Source organism: Rissa tridactyla, chromosome 1 (assembly GCF_028500815.1).
Source record: "Rissa tridactyla isolate bRisTri1 chromosome 1, bRisTri1.patW.cur.20221130, whole genome shotgun sequence".
NCBI classification, from domain to species: domain Eukaryota; kingdom Metazoa; phylum Chordata; class Aves; order Charadriiformes; family Laridae; genus Rissa; species Rissa tridactyla.
In genome coordinates, this window is record NC_071466.1 from 145,994,609 (window position 1) to 146,018,291 (window position 23,683).

At 35.1% G+C, this 23,683-nt stretch overlaps 1 protein-coding gene across 16 annotated transcripts in view; it reads right to left on the bottom strand.

Annotated features, from left to right (window-relative positions):
• C2CD5 (C2 calcium dependent domain containing 5) overlaps nt 1–23,683 on the bottom strand; it is a 69,024-nt gene that overhangs the window by 35,638 nt on the left and 9,703 nt on the right. For 8 of the 16 annotated variants that reach the window (XM_054206259.1, XM_054206877.1, XM_054206785.1 and 5 more), the window contains 6 exons: nt 23,356–23,511; nt 20,212–20,410; nt 17,442–17,593; nt 14,372–14,566; nt 11,856–11,941; nt 6,057–6,165 (listed from right to left, as the gene is read on the bottom strand). In XM_054206259.1, coding sequence (XP_054062234.1) covers nt 6,057–6,165; nt 11,856–11,941; nt 14,372–14,566; nt 17,442–17,593; nt 20,212–20,410; nt 23,356–23,511 — 897 coding nt within the window. Of the gene's footprint in view, nt 1–6,056; nt 6,166–11,855; nt 11,942–14,371; nt 14,567–17,441; nt 17,594–18,575; nt 18,701–20,211; nt 20,411–23,355; nt 23,512–23,683 lie in introns of those variants that run through there. The other 8 variants (XM_054207133.1, XM_054207051.1, XM_054206965.1 and 5 more) reach the window with 4 other exon arrangements.

The following is a 23,683-nucleotide window of genomic DNA, read 5'->3' on the forward strand; positions in this document are numbered from 1 at the left end:
CAGTGAAAAGACTATGATGGCTTTCACCCCTTTAGACAAATTTCAGGGAGACTTTTAAATCAATATGAACAGCTGGAACAGCATTACTTACTATTAGGCAAAGAATTCTAAACCAAAGATTTTAAATCTCAAGTTCATTAATTTATGAATCTCTAACAGAACATGGGAATACTATTCCATACTCACTGACGGTGACCACCCTTTGCTCAATTACATAAATATCTACTCAGATCTCTCCAAAAGAAAATAATACATGGTCCCAAAGAATATTTTTTTTTATTAATATAAGGGTGCATCTGCTTCAAACAAGAATATTCAAACACCACTCACATTAACCATAAAGACCATTTAGAATATTCACTCCTCTGGAAAGGCTGCAGAAAAGTAGAGTAAAATATTACTGGAAAACATTGCACCCCTCACTCTGTTCAGGAAAGCCTCTGACAACTGCCTTAACCTCCCATTGTCACATCAACACCCATTGATGCACAATAAGTTAACCCAGAAATTCTCCAAGTAAAGGCGAGAGGTCAAGCTTAAAAGTGTCGGGTTTCTACTAGTTTTCTATTAGTTCTGAAGCCACATCAGACAGTAACAAAAACATTCTGACGTTTTCTACTGTGTTATAACAAGTGTGCCACATTTACACCACAGACAGCAGTACGAAGTGTAATTTGTACATTCATTGTATGTTTGTATTTCTGTGAAACAAAAGCATTTAGTTACAGAACAAAAACATACTCAAGCTTTCCTCTTGCATTTCCTTACAGACAAAGCTAGCATTCTGGAGAATTTCACCCTCCAACCGCAAGTCTGGATATCACACAAGGAGGTCAGGAGACCTTTAGGAATTTTATTAACAAACTTTTCTCCTTCCACGTTTCTGACTACTGGAACTGAAGAATCACTGCTGAAGCAGCTTCCTGAATGGGGAGTTTACAAAATGTAATTATGTGAGAACACTCTATGTGTTAGTGCTATGAAACAGTCATATGTAAAAACAGTCTCTACTCAACAAGTTCCTTGCACTTCCTAAGGAACCTTTGTTCTCTGTATTTAACCTCAGGGAGAAGCTTTAAAAAAAAAATCTTCTGGATCCAGGATTCCTTTCATGTTTTTGTATTCATATTACATCTTTAACACCCTTTTTCAGAGACAGCACCAGAGTATTTGTTCCACTGCATTATGTGCCCACCTTTCTATGAATTTGTGCTCTTCTCTGTACTTTTATTTGCAGATTCATCTTGATCATCACCTTTTCCTAATTTTACAAGCATGTAAACAATTTTGTCATGGAACTATATGCAATTCTCCAGATGTTTAAGTAGCTCCTTTTCCATTCATCAAATAAACTCAGTCTTTACTTCCACGTTTGATTTTCAAACATCTTCAAATGTCTCATACTTCACCACCATCAGATGGCCTTATTGTATCTTACACACTTAGTTAAACAAGCCTCCCTGCCATTGGCAAAAAAAAAAAAAAAAAAATTCTTCTATGCTACACAGGTTACCAGCAAGCTTAAATGAAGCCTGAACATTTTCAAAAAGGAAAATAATTTTAGCCTACTTATGATTGTGATTACATTTTTTCTAATGTGAATATAATGTAAAGATGTAGTATTGTTTTCCTTAAGCTGTATAAATCCCTGCGCTCCTTCAGACCATTTATTAGCCAGCAATGACAGAGCTGGCAATAAAGCCCTAAAAGGGGGAGATGAACAGAAATCTTCTCCTTTGGTTTCTCAATGATAACAGATCTGCAGAGCATACTCATTATTCCAGTCCAAGACAGAGTTAACTTGTATGTAATCTGCAACTCTACTAGCCATCACACATCATCTGTAATGACTGATCTACTCTCTTCCTCCCATCTTCTTCGTTTAGCAATACACCTACCACTGCAAAAGCAGCATACTTCCAGGAATATAAGCATAACCCGCTCAGTCCCTAACTGGTAGGATTAATCAAGACTGTTACTACAGAGCTGCTGACGCATGTCAAGGCAACAAAAGTACAGACAGTTCTCAGTGAGGTATTAACTCTAAAATTACTGTTTGGTTTAGACCTCTATTCCAAAATTTTTGTGTAACAACCACCTCCAGACATAAAATGCATATGTATATATATATATATATGGATATATCTATATGCATTTTCCTCCTCTTTCCTGTTATCTTGAAAAAGTTTAGGCTACTGTTTTGGTTATTCTGTCAAGAAATTAATTTGTCACTTCCCCTTAGCTTCCTAGGCTTACATTTCTGGATTACTTTCTAGCCTACCTCAACGCATGTATTTAGTGTCTGTACATACCTCATTTACACCATTATTCTAATACAATTCTAATTCTAATACAATTCTAATTCTAATACAATTCTAATTCTAATACAATTCTAATTCTAATACAATTCTAATTCTAATACAATTCTAATTCTAATACAATTCTTCCATGGTAATATCCTACTAAACACTATCTTGAAGAAGCAACAATTAATTCAAACTTTTCAAGGTAGCATACAAGATGAAAAATTTTGACACATTTTTAACACCTTGGATCAGACTATGCTATACCAGTAATAGATCTGATAATTTCATAATATTATTTTCATACGGTAAGTAAAATTCATTTTAAAAGATCATCACTTTAGAACAAGCAAGTAAAACCATCAAAACCAGAAAACCTCATAGTTATAGTATCACAGGACACTTACTGTAGCGAGGAACAAGGATACAAAAATGAGCTAGCAGTTCTAGGCACTAGCTGTTATTGAACTATTTGTAAAATAAAAAATGTATACAGATAATTTAAACTGAGCATGACACAGCTGCACTGCAACAGTGAAGTACCAAGAAGGAAAGATTGTTTCCAGGGGAAAACAAACCCCCAGAGGTCAGCTTTATACCTTTTTACTGTGCCAGCTTTAAAAAACATCGAAGTTTGGCAAGGTCGGCTGGCTTAGATATTACGTGCAGAGAAGTTCTGCCCGCCTTTCTTCCAAAGCACGCGACATTTCCAGAGAGGAAGGGGCAGAAGGAGGGAGGGGGTGGGAAGTCCTTACTTCTCTCCCTAACACAGAATCACAGAATGGTAGGGCTGGAAGGGACCTCTGGAGATCATCTAGTCCAACCCCCCTGCCACAGCAGGGTCACCTAGATCAGGTTGCACAGGAACGCGTCCAGGCGGGTTCTGAATGTCCCCAGAAACGGAGACCCCACCACCTCTCTGGGCAGCCTGTTCCAGTGCTCTGCCACCCTCAAAGGAAAGAAGTTCCTCCTCATGTCTAGGTGGAACTTCCTACGTTCTTCCTATGTTTTAACAGACCAGAGTACTCTATGTAGCTTTTATCTATCAACTCATCCATTCTCTCTGCAGCTTTACAAAGGAGTTACACACTTTGATCCCTGAAGCTGCATAAAAAAATAGAATATTGGGGCTTTTTTCAAGTTAAGTGTAAAAGTGATTAAAAAGTTCAAATAATTATGCTCTAAGTCCTGAAAGCTGATTGCATTTTACAATACCAGACTTATGAACCAAGAGATCCCAGACTACATGCTACCCTTCTCTTCAAAGAGATAGTCCTCTTCATCTGTTTTGCATTCTCTTGGACAACTTTTATATCTATTAGTTAGAAGAAACACATTCACCAGTCTCCTGAAATTAACAGAAGTACAGCCATCCTTGAAGAAAGTGCAAGCTCATGCAAAACAAAACTAACCAACAGCGTCGTCCCCCCCCCCCAAAAAAAAAAAAAAAAAAAAAAAATCAAACCAACCAACAAAAAAAATTACTAAAAAAAAAAAATAAACAAAAAAGAACCCACACCTGACTTGATCCCAGCTGTATAAATAAGAATTCACTCTCTTTCCCTAAATTTCTTGCTTCATGGACACTAAGCTGAAAGCTACTACAAACCAATCATTAGAACAGTCAGCTTTCCAGATTGATATTAAATTATCCTTAGCAAGACTATTTTATACTAAAACAATGTTTTGCAATTTTAAAGAAATCCTTTAACAACATTAAAACAAGACACTTAGGCATTTGATGATTAAATAGATTTAAATTTGAAGCATTAACCTAAATATCCTACAGCATTTCTAAGAACTTCACTGAGCTGCCATAATTTCTGTCAGCATATGTAGTACTGAATGACTAGTAAAATACCTGAATTGAAACTATTCCAGTCTAGCAGTTTGTATGATCTTGTGTTACCCATAATTCCGACAAAGGCTGAGTTCAAAACAGCAAATTAGTAGATCAGTTATAGGAGCAGAATAGTGAAAAAAAACTACCAACAAGAACACAATTGACAACACCACTCCACAGGAACTGGAAAGACACAGACAGCAGAGTTAATAAGAGGCTGAAATAGAAAGGGAAAAAAGGAGCATGCTATAGCAATCTAGCACTAGGCGTGATCAAAGTGTACAGTATATAGCAATTATTGTCTTATTGATAAGTTCTCAATACACATTCAAATGTTCTTTCCTCTTCTACATTTTCCTGTTTATTCATTTGCCAGTTCGTTTCCTTTAATCTTTTACAGAATTGACTCAAATGCTTAGTATGATCATCACTATATCAGAAAATTTTTCTCTACTTCTTCACCTTCCCTCCAATAGACATGTGCCTTCATTCCCCCTTTTGTCTTCATTGTTTTGCAATATACTGAGTTCAAAGTATCATGCATCTTACATTCACTTGTCAGGAGCAATCCACAAGTCCCATAAAAACACTGCAATGAACCACTTAGTTGTGCAAATATGCACAACTTCTCTCATATCGTATCCTGCCTTCAGTCAGTTGGTAAAAACAGAGGAGTGCATAATGCAAGAAATTACTTTTTAAAACTTCTGAGCAAAATTGATTTATTTTTTCATTTTGTCTTAACTAAATTTATCACACAGTAAATTTTGCACCTACGTGACCCGTATCAGAAATCTGTTGAAAATACAGAAGCCTAAGACAGCTTTGTGACAAAGAAAGGGAGGACTCATATATAAACTATACTTTTGACATTTCTCAATCTTCTTCCACTGTGTAAATAAATCTTAAAAATAGGGGGAAAAGAATAATATTGTGCACTCATATGCCTTAAAAAAAATTCCTTAAAGTCGGGGGGTGTAATCCAAATTAAGTCTCAGATTTTATTTCATGTTGTCAGTTTACTGAATCTTTAGATCAGCGACAATCTACCTGCTTGCAGAATTACTCGCCTTTAGCCACAGGAAGAAGAAAGACAAGGAAGAAAGATTATTTTTTTCTTTAAATTGCTTTTAAAGATGCATTTCCACAAACTTTGCTTTATTACTCCTGACTAGTGCATGCAAAACCAATACAGGTGCTATTTTTTACTCTCCTTTCCATTTTCAAGCGTGCTGTTAACTCCAGCTTTTTACAGAGTATTCCTCAGCTTGTCTCAGTGAATATAACAACAAAATCTCCAGAGTCAAAAGCCACTTAATTCTGATGTCAGAACTAGGACATGCAAAATACACATGTTCCAGCAGTGGGGTTCCCAGATAAATATTAAATAAAAATCTTAAAGTACTGTTCAGAATATGTTTTTAATAACAGAAAAAAAGCTGTACAGGTTTTATCAAAAGAGGTTAAAAACATGTATTGAGCTAAATTGTAGTCATTAGTCCTTAAGGATATCAAGGAGCTGTAAATTAGAAGACATTCATAATTAAAATCAAGTATTTCATCTTATTTTTGTTTGAATGGAAAACTTGCATCAAGTTTTAATATTAAGAAGTGGTGAAGAAATAACTAAAAACTCAATAATCCAAAGACAGTTTTTAGTGCAAAGTTATTGGATTCAAAGTACTTTATTATTTCATTAACTTGCTGAAAAGTTTCTCACTAAAAACATACCCTCTGAATAGCTATTATTTCTGAAAAATATTGCTTTTAATATACATAGTTAGAATATGTTTCTATCTATTCAAATACTATCTATTCAAATACTGGTATGTTGTAAAGTTATAAAGATTATAAGTACATGATCATTATGACTGGACTTGGGAAAGGAAGTTGTTCTTGTGTTAACATACCAGGATTGTGAATGCGATCCAGGAGTTTCACAGACCGTGCACTGACAACACCGCCAACGTGGACAAGAAAGCCTGGTGGAAAGGTCGTCAACGTAAAAAATGGAAATTCCTGTTATGATTAAAAACAAACATCAAATGACTGCTTACCAACCACTGCTGATTGCCAATAAACATGCAGTGAATTGCTAATTTCCCTGAAACACAAGCAAAGCAGTTACATTAGGCCAAACATGTCCTTCAAGCTTACTAAGCACTACGTAACCATACCTCTTCACGTACCCATAGTATAACAAAAGAAGAGGTGTTACACAATGTAAGAATACTTTTCCCCCATAGAGTTGTATTTCAGCACAGTATCAATAAATAATCAAAACGTTACACATTTCTGTTAACAAAGGCTCTACTGGTCCACTTTGAGGATAGCAGCTAAACAACGTAATTCTACTTTCATTAGGTGATAGGAAAAAAATGAACATTTTTCTCCATTTTTAAGGTCGTCTTGTTACAACTGACTGCAGTTTGATCCTGAAGCACAGGGTAAAACAAACTGTAGTCTTGCAAGAATGATGAACGTCTTTTACAGGAAAACATAGCTAAAAAATATTAACTGACTTGTTTGCCCGTGTCGTAAGCTCTAAACGTAACAAGCAAATATCCATCTTCCACAATACAGTACAAGTCTTTGAAATACAATTCTAAGTTCCTATACGGAAACTCAATTCCAATTCATATGCATGAATTAATTTTAATTATGAATTAGTAAAAACTAAGAATTTGTAAGTTTCAGCAACTACTCAAAAACATAGTTCATACAAGAGGCAAAGTAAGTGACAACTGTAATTTTTCATGACACACGTGATGAAATAAAACAGTCATATTCAAAGGAGGTGAGACCAAAACTGGAAGATTTTATTTTCCACAGAGACATTCTATGGAACGTCTAATATACAGGCGATAGCACACTTATGGGGGAAAGGCAACAGATTTACGTTCAGCAATTCTAAATGCAGAGAGGCAAAAAAAGAAAAGAAAAATCATGCAGTCATGGTTTGTATAGTCATGATGATTAAATGGAAAAAATAAACACCATAATCTTATATGAGAGAAAGTACAGTATAGATTCCTTTCTCACATACTGGAAGCACTAGCAACAGTACAGTTCAACTGAGCTTCTACCTAAACAGTGTACATGCTGCAGATTAAATGAGGATCGTGGTTCTTCCAGCAATACATGGCATGAAGAGTCCTCTTAAACTAAAGCCCAATGTAGATTTAAAAAGTAACACTTCAGAATTCTTAGCACCTTTCTTATAAGAACTCTTACAACTTTTAAAAGGTCCTACAAACTTCAAGTTTTCTGCATTTTTGTTTAGCCTAGACTTTCAAAAGTAAGAGGCAAACTTTGAAATCAGCAACCGTAGTATCAACAACCAGAAGAAAAAAACCAAAACCAACCCCCAAAACCTGCAGTTGTGCCTTACAATGCAGTTAAAAAGCAGGAAGGCTTCACCATAGGACTCTGCAAACTTGTTTGACTAACCTGTCTTCAGGAGCACCGCTGGATCCCTAGAGAGGGCTACAAAAAGATTCCCCCAGAAAGTTTTAACAGATCACAAGGTGCTCTGCAGGTTATCAAAATAGTCAGAAAGCTCTGACTACAACACAGTCTGAACTCCTTTTCTGTACGTTTCTCATGCCAAAAAAATAGAAAAAAATGTAGTACATCAATACTTTGTTATAATCCTCCTTCACTGTGGGGTTCTGCAATATCAACTGTGCAGTGATGCACAAGTATACTAATAGTATTTATCCCTGTGTAATTCCATGACACTCGTTCTGCGTAATTTAAATTTGTATATATAATATACACATTTGCTCGGTCCCTTGAATGTAGTTAATGACATTAAAAATAATGAATTCCCCATAACTACAGAATCAATAAAACAGTCTACTGCATATGCCACCTGTATGAAATTCCATTAAGCCTATACTACATTTATATTTTATACATACATATATATACTCACACTTAAATTGTGCTAAAGCAGTATGTAGTAAACAAAGTGAACAATACTCCATGCTCTAAAACATAAGCAAATGTGATGCTTTTTAATCTATGTGGAGATTCATCTTTTGTTCACTTTCATAAGGCTGTGTACTGCAAGTAATTACGACGTGTTCAGACTTGCAGTTTGCCTGATTCCCTACACCAAAAACCAGGAATAAAACTTTAGTAACATGGTTTTATCACAATCAATATATTGACACTTGCAAGCGTCTATTATGATACATGCTAAAATTAGACTTATGTCTTACCAGTTATTTTCAGCCAAAGACAAATCTGGGTAACTGACTCACTGAACCCTTCTGACGTGCTCCTTCTCCATTAACAATGTCTCATTCATTCTGATGCAGATAGAATTTCATCCCTTTGTATGATGGGCTTTCCCCTCCTCCCCCCATTTTTTTTTTTCTTTTTTGAGCTCATTTAGAGGTTTGGGGGGTTTTATTACTATATTACTCAAATACAAGTTCCAGCCTCAATTACATGTGGTCATCCGCAATATTTCAAAATTATAAAGCTATACTTATTGCATGGAAAACAGAGATTCCATAAGAACCAGATGCAGCATTTCCATATTACAAGTCTCCCCTATTACTGCAACTTGCAAAGGACTATCTTGACATCAAGGTGATGTAAGCACAGAGTATTCCCACGTGTGAGAAGACACGATGATCTTAAAATTTCCAAGCTACAACTGAAGACGGTCAATCATTATACCGTTACTAATTCACCATGCCATTTCACAGTCATTGACTGCACAGACCATGAAAGAACCGTCACTGGTTTAATCCTTGAAACTACATATGAGATTTTATAATTGGCATTTGGGGAAAGTTTGATAAGGCTACAATAAAATCCTTATAAATATTTGTTTAATACAATATTTAAAAATGTTTGTGTATACGCGTACATGTATTGCTAGTATGCTTTTCTAACTACATTTCATATAAGACACACAAAACAATGAAAAAGGACATGGAACAAGGCTACACACACGTATCATTTGGTGTTAGTGCCAGCTGAAGCAGTTCTCAGATTCCCTTCCAGCCATTCACTCATTCCCATCATTGTACCGCTCCCTCAGCTAATACTCATAATGCTCAGGTATGTTCATAGAGCTTTTTGAATTGAATCAGAGGAGGGAACTGGTCCACATTAAAATACTGCTAATTTCCTGGTTGAATTATTTTTATTCTAAGCACTGTTACTGTGTTACCATCTCATAAGGCGGTCAAAACATCTTACAATTTTTCTTCAACCGAACTGAGGGGATGGGCTAGATAGTAACAAGAAGTTGCTGGAAAGAAAAGTTGCTTAAGTCAGGCAAAAGAATCACGCAGAGAACTGCACTCTAACACAACAGTTATCTAGCAGTGCTCTTCAGAGATGAAGATCAACAGATCTCCACTTTGAAAAGGCAGCAGTAAAAATCTCTCAAGCACTTGCAGAATGCAAACGTGGAGGAATAAAACAGCATTTATCCAAGTTGAGGTCAGTAGAAATACAAAATACCACCAAGAGCAGCATTTGGCCATTTCTACAAAAACATAGACTAATTTTTTATGAGTAAAGTAAGCTCAAATTTTCCCACTGCTGGAAATACAGCATACACATGTATAGATAAGAGTATACACAAAGATATCCGGGCTATAGTTACACTTGCTACCAACAGGCATGCTGCGAATTGCTAAAAATGTATTAATGTAGAACATAACATGTATGTGAGTTTTCCCACAGCTGGTGTATTTTCCTGGAAGAAATCAAGTAACGTTACCCTTCCAACAAAATCTGTTCTGGTTTGCAATTAGGGTTATTTGAGTAACACATTAAACATACATTTGATTTTTAAAAAAAAAAAAAAAAAAAAAGCTGTGGAGGCATCCAGTTAAATGAACTGGTTTTAATATGCCTTAGCATTACCATATACCCAAGTAAACTGGACTAAGACTCGAAAGAACTTACTATATATATAATAAACGTGGAAATATATTATAGATATCGAATTTGCTCTTTGTTTTCCCAAATAAGCACTACGCTAAATAATCCAGAGATTAGAGTAACTAGAGTGCACTATTTACGTGTGCAATATTAAAACAGACAAAATAACTTGTAAATGTTCATTTAAGTAACTCAACCTTAAGGCAACTAAAAGAGATAACCACAGCAAAAACACATCCAGTATGACATTGTCAGACAGTACGAACATTTTTTTTGTATCAATTAACTGTCCACATGCTTTGCTACATCTTCATTAACAACAAAATCAGCATGTTTTACAGACATTTTTTTCCAGTAGACAATATACAGGCCTTATCCAAACAATGTGCAAATAATTCAAACTCTAAAAATACATTCAGTGCTCTTAATTTACATTTTTAATTGTTTTTAAAAGCTTCCTAAACAAATAACAGATAGCCATGAAATGTCTGAACTGCTAGCAAAAACAAAGGTAAACAGAGAAAAGGTTCTTTTTAAAGCACTTTTTTCAAACTGAAACATTAAAAGCAAAAAGCCATGGATTTGTATTTAAAGAGAAATTAAAATTTTAACTTATACGTATCAACATGCAAAATACTAAGGAAAATATGCCAATCTGATAAATGATTTTAAAAATAACAGAACAAATAAAAAGAAATCCTACATAAACAAGATTACAAAGAAATCTGCAAAATCTCACAAAAAAGAAAATGAAAATACTTCAAATAATTGTTTAGAAATCCTTAATACAAGAAAAAAGGGCTACAAAGCGTCACACAATGTTTTGGAACATACCCGCCTTCTACAGAACCTATGAGGCGATCCTCCCTTAGCAACGGATAACACAAAAAATGAGAAGAGAATCATCCACTTACTCAAAATAGCAGCTATTCACTTATATTTCACAGTTGTAGCCAATTTTGTTTTCAACAAACGTATATGGTTCTAAGCAAGTAGTTCAGGTAGACAGAAATAGTTAATTAAACTAGAATTTATTTCTGAATAGGAAAACATTCACATTTCTTCCTTCAAGACACCTCACTGATAACATTTTGACAAAAGCAGTACATGATCTATAAAAAAAAGTGGCAAGGACTCATTCCAAAATTTAAACAAAGAATTTAAAACACTGATTTTATTATACAGCCTATTCAGCGTAACAATAAACAGCATTTTGGGTCCTACAGAGGTTCTCCAAAAAGCTGTAAATCTATAAAGCCCCTTTATTGCTTGGGAAGTGAGTTAGGTTTAAGTCACCATTTTCTAAAGGCTACATGCACACCACTTCATGTAGTGGAACGAAAGCTAAATTATGCATCAATTCCATTTTTCAAACTGAAAGTTTTGCCATTATGAATGGGATTTTCACCTTGTTTATAGCCATTCCAATGTTTCTGAATTTGCCTTCTTTAAAAACTTCACTAAACAAATGATGGTAAAGTATTAAACTTACACAGAGACTTACAGAGAATAAATAGAAGTAATTTTTGCTATAACTGTTTCTTATAACACCAACTGTAATCACTTGAGTGCTGTGCCCATTACAGTTATTTGTTCCACTTTTCTAACACTTTAGTAATACATAAAAATTTAAATAATTTGTGTATAAAAGGGCTATTAAATGTGCAACATTTGCAGTAAGTTTTCAGACCTAAAAATTACACTTATTTTTAAACAGAAAGTAACAGGAATCATTTAACTTACTACAAGCTAAATTCACTTCAGTAGATCAGAAATATAAGCAGAAAAAGCCTTACCCTTTGTTCCAGAGCTGACTGAGTCTGTTGTCTTAAGAGAGTTTTAAATGGCCCCCCTTCTTTTCCAGCACTCCCACTGCCCATTCCTGAAGAGTATCGGTACAAATGACATTCAAAGAAACATATATTATAATTTGTAATCAAGCTTTTATTTAAAAAATATATAAAATAGTCACTGAAAACAGTCAAATTATCCCCATAATTTTAATTTTCAGAAAAAAATACTGAGCATCACAGTTTAATTTGGGGTTGGGGGGGGTATGTTTTGGGGTTTGGTTTTCACCTGATTCGTAGTGGGTTTTTAGCATTTTGACAAAATGCCCCTGATCTAGGATCCCTCTCTTCTGTCAACCTGAATTAAAAAAAACCAACCTTCAAAATACAAAGACTTCAAGATCTGGGCTTGAAATTCTTTACTATAACTTTTTTTTTTTCTTGTTACTATTGGGAGTTTTGACTATGATTTCAATATAGATCTACCTTCTCTGCTTTTCACAGAAGGTTTCTACATAATCAGATTTTCAGCCCTTATCAAAAAGGGCTGCAAAGTCACCATTAATTCCACATTGTTGAACAATGCCTCTCAGCCGAATTACTCTATAGTCAAGTATCTCTCTCTCCTGTCATTATCATTTAAAAAAAAAAAAGTAATAAAAAACCATCTTTCTGAGAGTTTCAGAGTAACTAAATCACCTTTCCTAATGACTGGGAGAAGACCGTACACATAATTACAGTAGTAGCTATATAATGCAAGACTGGGACCAAAAAGAAAATTGCAAAGGCAATGCACATCCTTTGATTTGAAATATAAACTCTGAAAAATATTACCAATTAATTTTATTTTCTTTAATATCTATGCAATGAAATATTCACTTATCTGATTCATTCAAATACACTAAAGACTACTGCTCAGCATTTAAAACTGCCACACTTATTTGATTACTATATTTGCACACATAACCTGCAGATTAACTGTAAATGACAATAAGAAATAAATTCCGATTTTGCATAATATGGGTAATTCTCTCTTTCCTTCTTTCATATATTTTACTCCCTGCCCTATCACCCAGCACAGGAACTTTTCAGAAGAGACAGAAAGTTTAACAGATATACTAATATCTTTGCTATTAACTAGCTGTTATCAAGGAACTGAGTGTGTTGAGATGCAGGTTACATGTATGACAGTAAGCTATTTGCTCTACAGTTAGAAATCACAGAAGTAAAAAATAAACACATACCAAGATTGTGTTTTTCCTAAAGTAAACACAATGCTGGTGAATCAGATTTTCTTGGCAATATTTCATGCCTAAAAACATACTATCATTGGTATTTCTTCTATCTAAAACCATCAGTGCTAACTTGACAGAGCAAAAATAAACACTTAAGTTGCATAGGAAAGCACAGGATAAAGAACAAAAAGAAGTGTCAGGAGCAGGATGAAATACAAACACCACAGTGCAAACAGTTATGAATGAAGCAAAGATTTTCTTTTACAGAATTTATAACTACTTTAACGTAACAATTCCTTGCTAGTTTCCTTTTTCTTCCGATCAAGCATCTAATAAACATGAGTGAGATTGTACATATACATCAAAGTGCAGTTATTTGTTTTAAACAAAGACTGGGAGATCTGGAAATAAGATCAGAATTACTAATGTACGTTAATTAATTCCTAACATTTTCAAAAATTACTAGGCTATCGTTACCATACAATTATATATAAAAATACTATCATTTTTAATGAATATTTTTAGCTGTTCTTGGATAAGGAAACAAAAGTATTAGTATCTGTATAGTCCCATTAAGCAAGATTAAATTGCTTTTACTATTTGGCATTGATTCTAAACATCATTGTCAGGGACTATACAATATTAAATACAGACAAACACAGTATAAATACTGAACATGAAACAAACTCAAAAAATACAAACTAATCAAAATAGTTTCTACAGAACAAAAGCAGTAATATCAATTATTTAATTTAAATCTATGAAAATAATGCATGTCAGTGAAATGGAAAAGGAGGCAGTAAAAATAAAAAGTTTGTACGGGTTTTGTTTAAAAGATTAAATTAAAAAGCAGAGTTGCTAGCCATCTGATAGTCATTATTTCAATAAATTATGAATGAATTAATGAGCAAGTGCTTGTTCCATGCAAAATATAGGAACAACAAAGTGAAGGGAATGAGGGGGATTCCAAAAAAAAAAAAAAAAAAAAAACCCAAAACAGTAAATTATTTTAGTCCAATTACCAAAGGAAATTTTGGGAGGTAAAAGGAGAAAGTTCTGCAGCATAAACTATGTATGTTTCAAATCCTTTAAGTAGTTCTGAAGCTGTTTCAAGCTTCTGGGCAGAGGTGAGAGATGGTATGAATAGTCATGTAGCCAGCAGTTTTCAGAGGCTAATTGAACAGAAACATAGGGTTATAGAAGGCTGTGTGTTAAATGCCCCCATATCAACTAACAACAACATTTTCTTAAAAGTTTGTTTAAAAGGCCATAATAGATTGATCCTACCAGAAGCAGCCAGAAGCAGCTCTTCAGTGAAAGAAACACTTTTCCTCAGAACAACTGGGCTGACATGGCTAGAGTGTAGAGGGTTAAGGCTAGACCCCGAGAGGAGGAGACAGGACTTTTTAAGATGTGGGGAATCACAAGAGAGTGTAGGGGAGCTGGGAAACAGGAAAATCCTAGGTCCCTGCGGGGAGGGTGCTGTGGAGGAAAGTAATAGAGACAAAGAGATGTAGATTCAGAAGATGACTAAAAAAACAGACGGAAGAAATCAAAATGAAGCAATTTTTTTTTCTCCAAATGAACCAGCACTTACTGCTAAGTTATTTCTCAACATACACAGAAATGGAATGACAATAAAGCTCCACAATGTGAATGAGAAGCATGTTCTCAAAAATCATGACCTGATTAACTTTATTTTGAAAATTTATTTTTTTTAAAGCCATGGTAGTCTAACATTCATTTTAAATTTTCTACATAATTTGGTAACAAACTATGGAGTAAACACTAAATATCACCGTCTTCTCACATACTTAATCTGATTACTTTAATTATTTAGGTAGAAAAAGTTATTTTCCAGAGAAATCATGGATCTGTTTTGTGATTTATGATTTTATGATCTTGTAAAATTCTAAGTTCCCACACAGAAAAGGAGTTCCTGCCTTCTCAATTTCCTCCAAACATATACTACATCACATCAAAATGTGATTAAAATTTGTCATGTTTTTGGTCAGCTTGATATTCTGTTAGTTTGCAGTGGCATAAAATATATCACTATTCACAGAAGACATCTAACATCAAACCAAAACAAGCGCTCTCAGCACAGAATAATTTCCCCTCATTAAGACCAGGTATAGACAAGAACGGATAACAATCACAACTGTACTTTATAGAAGACATTAAGGTAATATTCTCCTGATTTGGACCTACTGAAAACTGAAACTTGGATCTGCTTAAGTGTCTAATCCCCTCTATTTAGTTATCCATAACGTGAAATTGTGGTATCTGCACTCTTTTTCCAGGTTAGTCTCCATCTCAAACGCGTGACCACACTAGCTACCTGACTGAGACACGGAGAGGAATATAACGTACTGCAGAAACATCAGAAAATACTCCATTTTTCACATCAGCCAATCTGAGTAATGAGTATCTCAGATTTGATAGTTTAACATGTCGCGAGATGTTTGCATTTTTTTGATTTTTTTTTTTTTTAAACACTAACATCACCAACTTTCACACTGAAATATTCCAACATAACAACAGTCTTAGGAAATTAGAAGAGGTCTAAACATATACAGTAAATCGTTAAAAACAACATACTGAATTTAGTATGTTATGGAAGTATCTTCTGCACATCATCAAATTTTTGGTAAAAGGTAAACAAAACAACTCAAGAGATGCTGTCCTTTTAAGCTATTAAGATTCAAAATCTAGTATGTAACACCAAAATACAGAATTTTTAAATGCAATCAGCAAATCCTCTTAAGACAAGTTTCAATAGCAGAGTTAAAAGCTGCTAAGATGACAGTGCTCGTAAGCAAAAGTGTGCTCACTGTAGCTTTAATACTAAAAAGATGGCTAAAAAATATCTTCATACACTTGAAAAATACCTAAAAATAAGAGGTACCAATTACACAATCTGTTTCAGTTCTGAATTAACTGACTAAAGATGAGAGGGCCCATCCACCTACATAACATCACCAGGAACGATAAAAGGTTGCTGCTTTAAAAAACTTGACAAATTCACAGTGAGTTGCCACCTTCACAAATTCAGAACATTTACATCCATAAAGATGACCAGCTATGTTACATTTTAATCCTTTACACAGCACCATTCTTACCATGGAAAATTTGATCAAAAAAACAGGTTTTCAAATATTCAGTAAAGCAAACATGAATTTGTGGTTCTCCTACATAATAAGTATCCAGTTACATTTGCGGGTCCTTTAAACAAGTGACTACCACAGCTATCCACAAAACAGTCATCATTTACATAAAAGGACAAAAAAAAAAAAAGGGTGCTTTTGGTTTTTTTGTTTAAAAACAGGACAGAGAAGATAGTACTAAGAAAGACAGCTTCCTACTTGGGAACATTTTTTAACAGATATCTAGGGTATAAACTGGGTAAAATATTTAATATAACTGCATTTGAACGCAACATTTAACTTATCTACTTGGAAAAATTCTTGAAAGGGGTGCTATCAAGTAAAGCTGAATCAACTACTTTAATATGCTTAAAAATTGTCTAGATTAGATGGAGACAAGAACGTTCTGAGCTTCAAATACCACAATTTAAAACACCATTTCAAAAGCAACCAAACTGTTAGAAACAATTCTGCAAAATATTTTGTCCTATGGTAGCAAAACTAATAACATTGGTCAAATAATGGAGAATAAACAAAAAAATAATTCTCTGAGTTGTGCTGACAGTATTACTGACATGATTCTAACCACAGACTGAAAAATAAGGAAGGAGGAAACAAAATGTTGAAGAAATTATGACAGACCAATGGAGAAAGAAAAATGGTTTTTGAAGATTGCTGGAGTATAATTTAAGTTACTTTCAAAATGTACGTAAAGCCATTTCCATATACTAAGGAGAATAAAAAGACAGCAGCTGCTACATTTCTAGTACTGCATTTGCACAAAGGAGTTAAAGATCACAGAGAAATGTATGCAAAATACTTATAGCACAAGGCATTAGGTTTGAAGACTACATAGGTTTATTAACACTGTCCTTAACATATTGTGGTGAGAAATGTACTCCCATGATTTGTAATATGAAATGGAGGAAATACGAAAAAGGCAATTACTTAGGACTCCCTTAATGCTCTAAAACGTTTTATTTTGACTTGAATACAGTTGTGTTACAAATGTCATTTTAATGTTATCCAGAATAGTGTAAATATAAGCAGGATTTAAAATTTTCACCCTTTTCAAGCCTGAGGTGTGCTATCTGAAGTCTCCAATTTCCACATCATTTTGATAACTTAAATGCCAAAAAGCAAAAAGGGGTTGAATGAAAATATAAAAAGAGAAACACAAATTAAACAAAAAGTGGGTGGAAGCGCCTTACCAGTTTTGGGTGTCAAACTCAAATCTGTGTCAGAAGAAGAGGACTGTCGACTGTAGGACTTGGAAGGTGAAAAGGAATAGGTTTGGTTTTTCAGAGGGGTGGAGGGTCCTGATGAATGAGTATTGGGATTGGGATCTTCATTGAAGGGAATCCTGCCAGAAGAAGGTGGAAACATATTCAGTAATCCTGTGCCAAAGGACCTGGCTGACAGCAGCATGATCCAAACACCAGGATGGGACTGGGGCAGGGCCAGCAGCTATTCCTTAGGTGCGAGACTGGGGATGAGGCCAGAGGCAAAGAAATGCTGGTTTTACCCATTCAGCATTCTACAGATAGATGCTGATAATCTACAATGAAACAATTAAGCCAAATGAGAGGCATGAGATGTGACAAAAAAATTATATATATGCAAAAGAAAAAATTGAAAACAGTTTATGGCTTAAAATCTGGTCAAATACACAATGCTTTGAGTTAGTTTAGTAAAGAAAAAATGATTTCAAATTATATTTGTGTTTATACATATTCATACATTTATGTATATACACACATATGCATTTTAAGGAAAAAAAAAAAATGTTTCCTTATCCTATAGCATCAGCAGCATGCCACAGCTAAAAACAGAGCAAAGAGGAGAATCTTTATGGGAACAACTATATTGACAAACAGTTCGCTTATGCACAGATTGACTTACCTGCTCTCTAAAGCCATCTCTTCCACAAATGGCACATACCCTTCCTATAACCAGTTTAAAACCTAAATATCATACTGAAATTATGCTTGTAAGCAATTATGAACTCCAATCAAAACGTGATTTCCTCCAATGAATGTAAAATAGCGAATGTTCCCCAGATAAGCCAACTTATTTTTACTTAATTTCTTAGCAAGTAAGCACGTTAAAAAGAAATGAAGAGTGTGGCTTTGTGGAAGAGACTCTGAGGATTTTCAAGAAACTATTGCCTTTGTTTCAGCAGCTGCACACAGAGTAGTTCTTCACTGACAACAGGTGTCTCCATGAGAAAATGAGGGAGGAAAAGATGGGTGGTACCTGCCTACACTGCCTGCCTGCCTGCACTCTGCGACCACTGTGCCTGTGGCCTGCCTCTCCCCAGCTCTTGAGTCTGAGCAGTCTCGTACCAGTGTAGATGAGAGTGGGAACAGACACAGAGAAGTTCTGAGTAAGTCGTGAGCCAGTAGCAGTGTGAATTGGGCTGTTGTGAGTCGAGCGGCATCCATGGCTTGGCGGATGAACCAGCGGAGACCTGAGAGAATTTGCAGCCAAGGTGGAAGAAAAGAAAACAATACATACAAACAGGTTGCAAAGTTATGTTATAAATGATTTCAGGGAAGTTTAGCTAGAGGAGATCTCTTACTTTAAGCAGACTCTAAGAATTTAAATTCCTAGCATGCAAGAGTCCAGATGAAATAAAAAGAGAAAAAGGAACTGCTTAAGCACTAGCTTGCGAATGCATAATTAATTCTTTGGCAACAGGGCATCAAGTTAGTAAAGCCAAAAATAAGAAGTATTAGTTGATTTTGCTGGCTTTGAGAAACATTCCCATTTTTTGGACTGAGGGACAATGATTCTGACAACATCCACCACCAAGCTGAATACAGATTCTTTAGGGGGTGGAATTTCCACATTTTGCTCCATAGCGAAAGCTAATGATTTATTTAAGAATGCTTTTTAAGTTCGTAGTTACCCGGTCCTTTTTTTTTTTTTTTTTAAAAATCACCACTGTTATTTTATGCTGCATTGTATCCAGAAGCTCTTTTGATGGCAAATTTTTAAAATTAAGACAAGTTAAACAAGCTATGGTTTGCAATAGAAACCAGTAATTTTGAGAAGTCAGAGCATACTGACGCCTGCACAACAAAAATGCCTAATTACTATTGTAATGACAGAACAGTTCAAGTTAATGAAAATGGCAAATTCAATTAATACCTCTGGAAACACAGCATAAGTAGTACACTTTTTGGTGATGTTTTTTCCTTCCAGAAATTGGATTGCTCTATCAAACACAAAATAATTAACGTATCCAAGCAACAAAGTAGTAACAATTTGAAGACGACTGCAAGTACTTTTCTATTAATTTGTATGCACGTTAAAAAATTGCATTCCAACTGTGTTTGGTGCTGCAATAGATACAATAGATATCAAGAAATTCTACCTCTCATCATAAAAAGTTTTCTTTGCAAGTACACTGTTTAACTCTACCTGTTTTGCAATAGCCCTACTTGTTTTGCAACAGTAAAAGCAAAGCGCACACAAAAAAGACGAGACTACTCCAGGATCGTTCTCTAAATCACCGACAGAACTGTCTGAATTTAAATTTATCTTTTCTTATATGTTCAGCATAAATGCCCAAACCTGACTGTACTGAACTTGGAAAACCTTGAACAGAAGGTATATCATAAGAAGCCCTCACAAAAAAGTTTATCGTACAAACACAGAGTCAAGGCAGACCTAATTATTAGTTAGGAAATTGGTGGATCACAACACAAGGATACATAATACCACTGCTATATAGATTCAAAAAAGTCATATTGAGTAAGGAACACCACTCCAGCTTCTAAAGAAATAACATAAGTAATTCAACCTAAAACATTTCAAATTTGCGGAATATAAACTGAGTTGCAGACAAATAAAACTACAGAAGAAAAACAAATTCTGGGGGAAAAAGAGAAATCACACCGGTTATGTAAAACTGAATGAGTATGAAAAGAAGAGAGATGAAACTTGTTTCCCTACAAACTATTAATTCATACTTACTCCTTCATTTCTTTGGATGGGGAGTTACATGCAGGTAAAAATGCTGATGTGTTACTTAATTTATCCAATGTGCAGGCTGTTCCTATGGCTCGCACTACTAGTCCAGACTCTCCCTCCAAATCAAAACACTGCAAATAACCAACAACAGCATTTCCTCTCATTTCAAGCACCTTCAAGCCAATCTTCCTTTGCAATTCACCTACAAAACAAAAGGTAAAGAGCTCATAATTGCAGCAAACTTCCCCTATTCTCTTTTGTGGTCTTTGGCCTCTGCTTTTGGAATTGCCAACCAAGTCAATAGAAGAGGTAATAGATGCAATCTTCCATAATTATGCCAAGCAGCCGGTCACAATCTCTGCCTCCTACAACATATAATGATATTTATGATTTGCACAGCTTTTTCCCTTTTTTCTCCCAATCTTTTCTGAAAACAACACGTTATTTCAGAAATTTATTTCTCTGGGGTTTATTTTCATTTGTTTTTCCCTTTTTTACTTACTTAGAGAGGGAGAGCGATGGTGAAGATGCGCGCTGGAACACACTTAAGTTTCAAAATACTCCTTCATAGGGTTCAGAGCAATGCAACATCTTTGAAATCCCTGTGGATAGTCATCTCTAATTTTTTTATTTACAAACTTATTTAAGCATATTTCAACCCAATTCATAATTTTTGCTCTTTTTAAATTAGTAGTGTTTACTATGGCAGCCTCAACTACAAAATGTTAACACCAAATAAGCAAAACAAGATTACCAGATATGTCATTCTCTCACTGCAAACGAAAGACTGCCACTTCTCCTCTATTAGCTGCACATAAAGCCTGAAAGACTGTAACTACAAGACAATGGTCTGACATAGATGCTCACTTAGCAGGATGTTTTAAAAAAAGAAAAACAAAAAAAAAAAGGTCATTGATCTATATAGCTAGACAGCCTTGGTAATACTAGGTGGAAAATATCTCTCTGATGAAAATGAAAGGTTTCCAAAATCCTCTGTTAAACTGAAAAAGCCTCACTGTCCCAGAGGATCCCCATGTCAATGCTGTTAAGAAATCAAGTGGAATGAAATTATCACTACTACTTTCTAGAAGCTTGGTTTTAAAGTTACCAGAACAGGTTCCTATTGTAAACTTCTGAAGAGGCTGAAATTATGCCTATCCTAGTCTTGGAAAAATCTCTAAGACTGAGTATGGAAGTTTCTAGCCAAGTGAAAATTGCTACAAATTCCATTCAAGCCAAGGTTGAGACTGAATTCTTTTTTACACATACAACACATAATATGACAGAGATCTATGGAACAGGCTGGTTCATTCATAGCACCATAGAATGGTTTAGGTTGGAAGGGACCTTAAAGATCATCTAGTTCCAGCCCCCCTGCCATGGGCAGGGACACGTCCCACTAGACCAGGTTGCTCAAACACCCATCCAGCTTGGTCTTGAACACTTCCAGGGAAAGGGCCTACACAACTTCCCTGGGCAACCTGTTCCAGTGCCTCACCACCCTTATAGTGGAAAACTTCTTGCTGATATCTAATCCAAATTTACCCTCTTCCAGTTTGAAGCCATTACCCTTCATCCTATTGCTACATGCCCTTATCCAGGCTTCCCTCTCCAGCTTCCTTGTATGCCCCCTTCAGATACCTTGCACTTGGCCTGGTTGAACTTCCTGGGATTGGCATGGGCCCACCTCTCAAGACTGTGCAGGTCCCTCTGGATGGTATCCCCTCCCTCCAGTGTGTTGACCACTCCACACAGACTGGTGGTCTCAGCAAAACTGCTGAGGGTGCACTCAATCCCACAAACCCATAGCCTCGTAAATTAACAGATATCTTCAGGATTCTTTAGGCGTGGCCACCAGTATCAGTCATTGCAATGTGAAGCATTATATTACAAGAAATGAAATAGTATTCCTATGAGGTCTTTTGGGTTTTTTCCCCTCTTAACCACCACCATGAATAAAAATATTAATAAAATCTAGCAGAATACTTCTACATGTGCTACTTTATCCACTTTCACTATTTATGCAAGGCAAGATATATGCTATATATATATGTTATATATGTTAATCCTGTAAACTGACATACCAGGGGACCTATAGTAAAAATCTCATAAAAACTGAATTCATATCAATCATGGCAATATTGTTTTTTCACATTTTTCCTCAAAACATACTGGCTTTCCTAACGAAAATACTGAGTAACATCTCCAGGATCTCTTTTATGTTGCCCCACTTACTAAAGATCTCCACACATGCTTGCAAAACACAACTCACTTTTTCTTTTAGTATCTTCCTTAAGACATAGCTGTATCTACAAGAAACCTGACATTAAGAGCCCATTAGAGAACTGAAACCACTCTATTTGTCATCATTTCTATGTATTCTTGCACCTTCAATATTGTTCACCTCTATCAATCGATCGTCTCTTGTCTTAGTGCGCAAGCACTCTAGAGTAGGGGTGTTTTATTTTGTTCTACTGGCACTGAAACAAAAGGATCTTGGTTCACAATTGCTGTAAACACCAGTAATAAAAAAAAAATTGTAAAAATCTGTGAAGACACTTGATACTGTGGAGAGATCAACTGACTTTAATCACCGGTCTCTCCAGAAATTGCAGGTATGTCCGGCAGAATAGATGCAAGGCAATACGGAAGTATGCTTGAGAAACAGTGAACCAATCTTGACGTCGAAAAGATGGGATGAGTAAGATAAGTATTAATACACACTGTATCTGGGATGGTGTATATTTGTTCACATACTTCAAAGTGGTTCAAAGATGGTGGAGTAGTTTGTTATTTTAATTGTTTGAGTGAAAATTCTAGTAATACTCCTCATATGGTTAAGAACATCTTCAAGAACGTTCCACGGGTTTCTTTGACATTGCTAAAAACAATGAACAAATCAGACAGCAGCATGCCCTCACCAAGAAGGAAAAAATAAAAAAGAAGGAAAAAAAAAAAAAAATCAGCCATACCGGCCATCAGTTAGGACAATAGAACCTTCAGAAACAGAAGACAATGTAAACTGAAAAAAATAAGCATAATTAATAGCAAATATCATAAACAATCTTGTCTTAAGCCAATCAATTTATTTAAATGGTGAATATATTTAAAAGCAGCAATAACCATTTCGGCCTACATGTTTAATACCTGACATGAGCGAAATAAGTCTTTGTCTAGCTTCATTTGACGCCCTTGGTGTACGAATTCGGTCTATCCACTGGTATTCTGGGTCTTCATTAACTACAAGTTCTTCCACAAATCCATGAATTATTACTGCTCTGTAACACTTAGGAATAGATGTAGCTGTTCAAAAAAAAGAAAAAAAATATATATATAAAAGATGTAAGACATGAGTCCATGAGCCAAGAATTCCAAGAGAAACATAAAATTATACATAAAAAGTGATGTGAATGATTCCAGAAGGTAAACCACATGATCTTCTAAAATGTGGACATACCCAAGCAGTTTTGTTCTG